Source organism: Danio rerio, chromosome 10 (assembly GCF_052040795.2).
Source record: "Danio rerio strain M-AB ecotype USA chromosome 10, GRCz13ab, whole genome shotgun sequence".
NCBI classification, from domain to species: domain Eukaryota; kingdom Metazoa; phylum Chordata; class Actinopteri; order Cypriniformes; family Danionidae; genus Danio; species Danio rerio.
In genome coordinates this window covers 42358177-42367500 of record NC_141030.1, presented here as the reverse complement: position 1 = coordinate 42367500, position 9324 = coordinate 42358177, and the positions used below count along the sequence as shown (strand labels likewise).

Genomic DNA, 9324 nt, shown 5'->3' with positions numbered 1-9324 from the left:
GCACTACCTACGCTTCACTGTGTCGATGCATTAAAACATAATTAAATAAATATTTTATCATTTAGGACATACAATTTATTGTCAACTGTAAAGGAACAAATTTTCAAAATATATTTATTGGGTTTTGTTTACTACAGAACAAAATACATTAAAAAAATTTATAAAAATAATAAGTGAAAAGACAAATATTTAAAAATGTAGATAAATAAATTACAAAAATTCAAATAATAACAGTACATAATAAAAATAAAAAAGCAAATAAAATAAATAAAATGCTCTGTGCAGTTTTGTATCTTGCGTTTCACAGCTTTCCAGTATTACTGGTTAAACAAATTTGTTAATTGTTGCTGAAATGTAAGACATCTAACAATACAAGACACCAAGGGTTTAAAAGAGTTAAACATCAAAAAATGGTCCTAAAGAAACAAATTTAATAGATTTTATATGTGACATGAATGCATGGCTGATTAAAAATATATATCTTTAACCTTCAATACCTTCATTAACCTCTTGGGGCCCGAGTGTCCACATACGTGGACAGCACATTTTTAGCTATTTAACATACTTTGAATGTTTTATATTTTGTTACAGACATACAGTGTCATCCTGCAACTGTTTTGCAGCATATTAAATGTCCCAAACACTATTTTTAACTGTCCAAAATGGGGGGATTTTGTTTTTACTCTCTGATAGTCAAAGCAAGTTAAAAAAATAACAAAAAATGTGCATAAAATTTTTTTGGGGAAGAGTGTTTTATAAAATTGGGACCACAAGTCCACATATATGGACATAATTTTTCTCTAAAAGTACATGATATGAAAAGATGATACTTCTATTCTAATTATGTTCTATTAAGCCCAAATAGCAAAGAGAAATTAAAAAAAATACATGTAAAAACACCTTGGGCCTTAAGAGGTTATTAAATAATAATACAGAAAATATTTAAATTAAAGATTTATTAGCACAAATCAGTTTCTTCACTCATTGTGTGATTCTTACAAATTTACAAGGAACTAGAATTAACACTGGTATTGCTTGTTCAAATGATCCTGCGAAAACAGTCTTACAAAAACACACTAAAACTCTTGCACAGTGACCACAACTGCAATGACTGTGATATTCGTGGTAAAACCAGAGTCACTGTTTCCACATTCATCTCATTTACGTTTTTTAGGATGAATTTCTGTTAATTTTGTACTCAGCAGAGATTCTGACTCATGTACTGCACGCTCATATTTCCATATACAGTATAATATTCTTCTTATTCCTAGCTGTGTTTGCATCCGAAAAGCCTCTTTTTGTCCTGATGTCTGATGATGGGGTTCAGGGGAAGCACAGATGCGTGAAATGACAGAGGTATGATGACAGATTTGTGTTACTCACTGCGCAAATCCCACTGGTTTCTGCTGATTTTACGTTGCCTCTATCTGTTAAGCAATGCTGAATGTGTCAGATGATTTGAAGACCTGCATTTGTGATCAGAAAAGCTTTTGGTTCGGTTATTTACTGAGAAATATCAGTTTTTCTTTTCTAATAAATCAAAAACACACATTTATAATATCTAATGAATACATGAATAATGAATAAATGTTGAATTATTAGAACAAACCATCGCTATAGAATGATTTGCCTAATTTCCCCTACCTTGCCTAATTAACCTAGTTAAGCCTTTAAATGTCACTTTAAGCTGTGTAGACGTGTCTTGAAAAATATCTAGTCAAATATTTATTGTCATCATGGCAAAGATAAAATAAATCAGTTATTTGAGATGAGTTATTAAAACTATATCTTTCCGTTAAACATAAATGGGGGGGGGGGGGGGTATGGGGGTATATAATTCTGACTTCTGACTTTAATGTTAAATCTCTTAATGAAGCATAAAAATAATCAAAGACATAAAGACAAAGCATAAAACTATAATTAAGAGCCATTTAAAAATAAGGCAAAAAATGTATAAGTCGTAAATATAAGTACATTAGTAATTAAAATAGTAAAAAAGTTATAATTATAAGTAAAAAAATATTTTTAAGACATTAAGAGGCTATTTCTTTTGACACTCATAATTTGGGGATTATAATAGTCATTCTACTAGTTTGAGTAATATCAGTAAATTTTTTATTGTAGTTTATTTAGTTAAATTTTGCCACTGTTCTTATTTTTCTTGGTTCATATTTTTTTAAAGTATATTAAACAAACCATTTACTCTATATTTTGCACATAATTGTGTGTGTTTTAAGGATAATTTTGTTTTCAATTTTTAAAGTATTATGTATTTACATGCACAAGGTATATTATTATTTTATTATATTATGGCGTGATGGTGACACAATGGGTAGCACGATCGATTTCTGTGTTGAGTTCGCATGTTCTCCCAGTGTTGAAGTGGGTTTCCTCTGGGTGACTCGGTTCCTCCCACAAGTCCAAAGACATGCGGTATAGGTAAAATGCATAGGCTAAATTGGCCGTAGTGTTTATGCAAAAGTGTATGGGTGTTTCCTAGTGTTGGGTGCGGCTGGAAGGGCATCTGCTGCGTAAAATCATATGCTGGATAAGTTGGCAGTTCATTCCGCTGTGGCGACCCCTAATTAATAAAGGGACTAAGCGGGGAAAAAAATGAATGAATGAATATCAATATATATAAAAGTACTTAATGAAGAGGAAAACTGTTCAAAGATTTAAAGACAAAACAAAAATCGAGAACAGTTTTAGGAGTAAGGCAAAACACTGTATACGTAGTAAATAGAAGTGAATTAGTAATTAAAAGTAGCAAAATAAAACTTGAACACTACGGGGTGATATGACAACATTCCTTTTCTCATTTCTCACTAGCTGACTGCTTACCTCCATATGGACAGCGCTACCGCTGGTACAAGTTTGTCCAGTAGCTCTCCATTCATGTCGGCGGACTTGAGATATGGAGCGGAGTTGACTGCGATGATAGGATTCGAGTCTGGCGAAGAACAGTTCCAGAAAGCAGGTAAGACAAAAAATAGAATAAACAAGTAATAACAGGGTGAGAATGTGGTAAAATCTAAAAAACGTGGTAAAAGTTAGGCGGCTGCAAGGGCTTTTCTTCTTTCCCGGATTGCTTTTGAAAACACTATCGGTTGGGTTCAGGGAAGTGGGTGGGTGGGTCAATCTGTGCTTTTGAAAACACTATTGGTTGGGTTTAGGGAAAGAAAGAGTGTGTCAGTCAATCGGCCAGTCAGTCAGTCGACAGTGGTCTTTGGTGAATTTACGTGAGAAGAGCAGGCGCGAATGGCACTCGTAAAGGAAATTTGAGATCTCAAAAAGCATACACAGCGGCCTCTGGTGGATTTACGAAAACAAAACCTGCAGAAAAAAATTCCAGGGACCTATTTGGCGCTCTCCAGGAATGTATATAAAGGCACGTCTTCAAAGTTATTATTAGATATTTATTATTATATATTATTTCATTATATATAAATATATGTTAAATCCCTTAATGAATGGAATTTAGAAATAGCAATTTAGAAATTAGGCAAAAAAACTTTATGCTGCATGATTAAGTAAAATATCCTAAATAAAGTATTTTTAAGGACATTAAGAGACATTAATCTTTTCTGGCTGATCTTGCAGAATACAATAGCTTACTATCAAATATCAGTATATTAATATTTTTGTTCAATATTGACACATTTTTTAAAAGTATCTTTAAACAATCTATTTCAGGGTTTCTTCAGGTTTTATGAAGTCAAATTTAATACTTTTAAAGAACCTTTTAACACCATTAAGGCCCAATCCCAATTCTATGTTTGTACCCCTATCCCTTCCCCTTGGCTCTTAAAACCGAGTGTGAAGGGGAAGGGCTTCAAAAGGGTTGAAGAATTGGGGCAGCATCTGCACACGTCATGAGATGTCATCACGATCTCTTGCTTTAAATGAGATCAGATGATGGCGACTGATGTAGTTGTTCCAGTTGTGTTTTTTTTTGGTTTTTATCTTCAGGAAATCACTGAAGGCATATATTATGATATCGTAACTATACTGTGCATTTACACAGTGGCAATAGTCATTATTCATCAATGTTAACAAACCAAAAACAACATTAACATTATAGCAGACGCTGTAAAAAGCTCAGCCACTAGACTCTTCTGACAGGGTACTCCAGTGTCTTTGAGTGTCAGAATGTTGTGAAACTGCTATACAGGAGTTATTATCATGGATTATAGATAGCAAAGTTTAGCAGTTTTTTTAAAGCATGACGGTAAAACAAGAAGGCGTTTATGAATATATTAAAACATGTGCTTTTTGTTGTAAAAATTCATAATAATGACAAAAATACTAATTTGTGCATCTCTTTCTGGGAAATTTTCTAACCCCTTGGTTTTGAGTGTGGTCCTGAAAAATCTTTGTTCGAAAGACTATTTACACCTTCCCCTTAGCCCTACGCCTTCAATCTAAAAAGAATTGGGACAGGAGAAGGGCTATGGGGTAGAATCGGGATTGGATCTAAGAATTCAATTTTAGACTTATACAGGGTTCAACACTAAAAAAAAAATTCTAATAAAATATTTCTAATAGTATTTAGTTTGTTCAGTAACATTGCTCTACTGTATTTATCAATGCTTGTGATTGGATTATTGTAATCTATGCAGATGCCTTACGAAATCATCCCAGTGTATTAAAAATTATGAATTCCTGTTGATTTCATCTGGTGAAATTATACTTTATATTAGAGCTGCACGATTCTGGCTAAAATGAGAATCGGGTTTTTTTTTTTTTTTTTGCCTAAAATCAAGATCACGATTTTCTCACGATTCTGTAGATATAAAAAAACAGGTTAAAATGAGTAGGCTATTAATATTGTTATTCTCAAACGTGGTATTATGCATTGTTGGTTAATGGATGGATGTCGGCCCGATTGAGTGGCTTTACTCAGAAAAAGCTAAATTAAGACCTGTTTAAAATTATTTTAGACCTACAACACAACATTTAAGTGAATTGTGAAGATTTTTTTTTAAGGCCTAAAACTTTACTGTATTTTTAATCGTAATTTTGCTGTGCAATTTTCCAAGTAATATACAGTTGAAGTCAGAATTATTAGCCCCCCTGAATTATTAGACCGCTTGTTTATTTATTTATTTTTCCCAATTTCTTTTTAACGGAGGGAAGATTTTTTTCAGCACATTTCTAAACATAATAGTTTTAATAACTCATTTCTAATAACTGATTTATTTTATCTTTGCCATGATGACAGTAAATAATATTTTACTTGATATTTTTCAAGACACTTCTATACAGCTTAAAGTGACATTTAAAGGCTTAACTAGGTTAATTAGGTTAACTAGGCAGGTTAGGGTTATTAGGCAAGTTATTGCATATTGATGGTTTGTTCTGTAGACTAGCGAGAAAAAAATTAGCTGAAAGTGGCTAATAATTTTGTCCCTAAAATGGTGTTTAAAAATTTAAAAACTTATTTTTTTCTAGCCGAAATAAAACAAATAAGACTTTCTCCAAAAGAGAAAATATTATCAGACATACTGTGAAAATGTCCTTGCTCTGCTGAACATCGTTTGGAAAATATTTTTAAAAAGAAGAAATAAATTTGAAGGGAGCTAATAATTCTGACTTCAGCTGTATATTGCAATATTTTTCAACCACGTTCCTGGAGGACCACCAACACTGCATGTTTTGGTTGTCTCCTTTGTCTGTCACACCCATCACAGCTCTTTCAGTCTCTGCTAATGAGCTGATGATCTGAATCGGGTGTTAAGGGTTAGGGAGAATGCACAGAGCTGGTGAACGTGGTTTGGAAACACTGATATATTGTATTAAAATCCACAGAAAATATTTATATCTTATTTTCTTATATATGAATATTTTGTATATAAAAATAATAAGGAGAAATAAAGCATACACAAAACAAAATAGACAAAACATTATAGGTTCTTATTAATACTTTATTTTTTAGCATAGGAACTCATTTGCAGTTTTGCATCTGACATCAGTGTGTGTTTTTGGGGAAGTTGCATTCAAAAAGGCTTTGCTCAGGCACACTTTCATCATCCCTCGGTGAGATTCACAGCCCCCAATTATTTCTAAAGCGTTTAATGTGAAATTAACCTGAATGAGACTCATGCAACAGGAAAGCTTGGAGACACACAAGCTACACGCAATCCAAAGATGCACAGTTTGGTTCCCATCGCCGCTCTGTCCTTTCTCAACACCGAAGCCATGTGTTTGCAGGCAATCTCTGAGTTACTCGTCTGATTGGGGGGGTGAATTCCAGCTGTTGAGGTCCTATGAAGAAATAAACACGTCCTAGACAACAATAGAGAAAATCTGAAACACATGTGCTGTAATATTGCAGATTAACATAGAGACTAGTGTATTTTACTTCTGTTTATTTGTAGATTCAGGTCATTCTTTAATAATAATAATAGTTATTTTGACCGATTATATAATATCAGCAAAATATATTTAAATATAACCATTATCCTAAAGTAAATGTCCATTATCTCATATTATCACTTTTATCATTAAAATAAATCAAATGTAAGGAAATAGTCATAAATTATTTATACATACATTCACCGGCCACTTTATTAGGTACACCTATCCAACTACTCGTTAACGCAAATTTCTAATCAGCCAATCACATGGCAGCAACTCAATGCATTTGGGCATGTAGACATGGTCAAGACGATATGCTGCAGTTCAAACCGAGCATCAGAATGGGGAAGCTGGCTGACAGACAGGCTGGTCTGAGTATTTCAGAAACTGCTGATCTACTGGGATTTTCATGCACAATCATCTCTAGGGTTTACAGAGAAAATATTCAGTGAGCGGGAGTTCTGTGGGTGTAAATGCCTTGTTGATGCCAGAGAAGGAGAATGGCCAGACTGGTTCCAGCTTATAGAAAGGCAACAGTAACTCAAATAAGCACTCGTTACAACCAATTTATGCAGAAGAGCATCTCTGAACACACAACACGTCCAACCTTGAGGCGGACGGGCTACAGCAGCAAAAGATACACCAGGTGCCCTCCTGTCAGCTAAGAATAGGAAACTGAGGCTACAATTTACACAGGCTCTGAGGAATATTTCCAGTATCTTGTTGAATCTATGCCATGAAGGATTAAGGCAGTTCTGAAGGCAAAAGGGAGTTCAACCTTGTACTAGTAAGGTGTACCTAATAAAGTGGCCGGTGATTATCTGTGGTATAATTTCAAAGCTGATGTTTTAATGAGAAGTTGATTTCTTATATTTATATAATTTGATAATTTAGAAAAGTATGAAATGTATAGAAATCCTTAAAATTATGTATTATTTTATAAAGCTATCATGGGAAAAAGAAACATGTAATGCTTTTGGATTTTTTTGCAAATTGGCTCAAAGTGGCCACACTCAATAATGTCAATGAAAATGTCAATAAAATGATAATTCAAGTAATAATGTCAATAAAATCAATAATTACCATATTATAATAATACATCTTTATAATTATTATAGGTTTTACTATCATGCTGTATGTAAACATTGCATTGTGAGTCTGTCATGATTAGAAACTCTGCTTTTTAATATACAGTTACTACATTTCTCCAGGTGATGCTGTGTGGTATTGTGATACCAACCATCATGAGCCACCACTGCATCCACAGGCGATTTGATTCCTGGCCATTCAAGAGCGATAGGTTTGGGAAAACCTTCCATCATCTGTCCTGCATCTTCATTAAACCTTTGGAAAGCAGAAAGCACAAACGCATTCTTCAGAAACGCATTAAACGGGATTAAAAAAGGGAAGCATGCTGAATGCGTGCAGGACTTTTAAGGTAAAAATTTTGTTAGTAATTTTCAGTTTCTTGACAGATCATTTCGCTTCACAAGACATTCGGAAGCCAAAGATATTCATTTTGCTTAACCCATGTTTATTTGACTCTCAAAGACTTTTTGTGTCATTTTATGACTTTTTATTAATTTTATGAATCACTACCCTGCTGAAAAATCCAGTTTAAACCAGCCTAGGTTGGTTGGCTGGTTTTAGCTGGTTGACCAGCCTGGTTTTAGAGGGGTTTTGGCCATTTCCAGGCTGGTTTCCAGCCATTTGCAGCCTGGTCTTAGCTGGTCAGGCTGGAAAATGAACAGCCAAATCCAGCTAAAACCAGCTTGACCAGCCTGATTTAAGCTGGATATAGCTGGTTTTGGCTGGACTCCCAGCTTGGCTAGGCTGGTCAAGCAGGTTTTAGCTGGTCATGTTCCAGCCTGACCAGCTAATACCAGGCTGGAAATGACTGGAAACCAGCCTGGAAGTGGCCAAAACCCCTCTAAAACCAGCCTAGTTGACCAGCTAAAACCAGCCAACCAGCCTAGGCTGGTTAAGGCTGGATTTTTCAGCAGGGTAAGGATCAGTTTTAGCTCAAATTCTGCTTTAATTTACACTTTGAGTGTAAATTGTCAGTATTGTTTTTTTATTTTTTGTAAACTTGACAAAAGTTCTGTTTCTAGTACCTCCAGCATTCTCCACCGATGAAGAAATCTGTGAGATGTGTTTCCCTGAAGGACAAGACAGCATCGATGCTCTTAACACTGGATGGAAATCCAAAGTCTGAGATGTTTCTTGGAAATCCTTCCTTCACTTTGAGAGAGCTCAACATCTCCCAGTATTGAGATCCTGATAGTGAACACTGAATTATTGACCACAATAATGCCCTACTGTACAAAGGCAAAGTGCAGTAACTCTCCGTTTCGGCCTTCTGTCCACACTGAGAAAGAGTTTTTAAGAAACAAACATGTATCCTTTCGAACACGCTGTCCGAAGTGGATACATTTGAAAACACCATTTTCATGTTGCAGTGTGGACTGTGGAAACGAAGCCTTTTAAAAATGGTGATGCATGTTAGTCATGTGGCGCAGTCATATAACTAATTCAGCTAACATGGTGGATGACATTGTAAAATTTTCCAGATGTGTACTGTAGATGTAGCCAGAGTTGAAAGCTCATATCACAAACCATTTTAGGCCTTATCTCAATTTTGACCAAACGTGTAGGTACTGCACTTTTCCTGTGGACAGCAGATTAGATACAGCCATTTTTCAACTTTAGTAGTAGAGGACAGTGGAGATTATAGACAGGAATGTATGGGGAGCAGAAAGGGTGGGGGAAGAATTCGCAAAGGACCTCAAGCCAGGAATCGAACTCTGTGGTTCTGTGGAACTCTGTGGTAACTCTCAGGTTACTGTGAACATCATAGTGCCATGTCTCGATGCACAGCTAGGCCACTGCTGCTGACAAAACAGCCATTTTTTATGGATCCTTCTGTGGCTGTTACTGACTATCTAAGCCAGGCAAGGCAAGGCACGT

General features: G+C 35.0%; 1 protein-coding gene and 1 long non-coding RNA gene across 7 annotated transcripts in view; one reads left to right on the top strand and one right to left on the bottom strand.

Annotated features, from left to right (window-relative positions):
* LOC147835146 (uncharacterized) overlaps window positions 1-7441 on the top strand; it is a 13946-nt gene extending 6505 nt beyond the window's left edge. Inside the window, exons 4-6 of the long non-coding RNA XR_015501628.1 lie at window positions 1272-1356; window positions 2830-2977; window positions 6933-7441. This is a non-coding gene — a long non-coding RNA (uncharacterized LOC147835146). The remainder of the gene's footprint in view (window positions 1-1271; window positions 1357-2829; window positions 2978-6932) is intronic.
* The window catches only part of LOC101883213 (matrix metalloproteinase-18), a 26628-nt gene continuing 23214 nt past the window's right edge, over window positions 5911-9324 (bottom strand). For 3 of the 6 annotated variants that reach the window (XR_015501535.1, XM_087271423.1, XM_087271421.1), the window contains exons 8-10: window positions 8472-8634; window positions 7598-7701; window positions 5911-6285 (exon numbers count right to left, since the gene is read on the bottom strand). Coding sequence is in view for 4 of the 6 variants with exons in the window: in XM_087271423.1 (XP_087127549.1) it covers window positions 6185-6285; window positions 7598-7701; window positions 8472-8634 (368 nt within the window). In the remaining 2 variants the exon portion in view is untranslated. The remainder of the gene's footprint in view (window positions 6286-7597; window positions 7702-8471; window positions 8635-9324) is intronic. The other 3 variants (XR_015501536.1, XM_087271424.1, XM_087271422.1) reach the window with 1 other exon arrangement.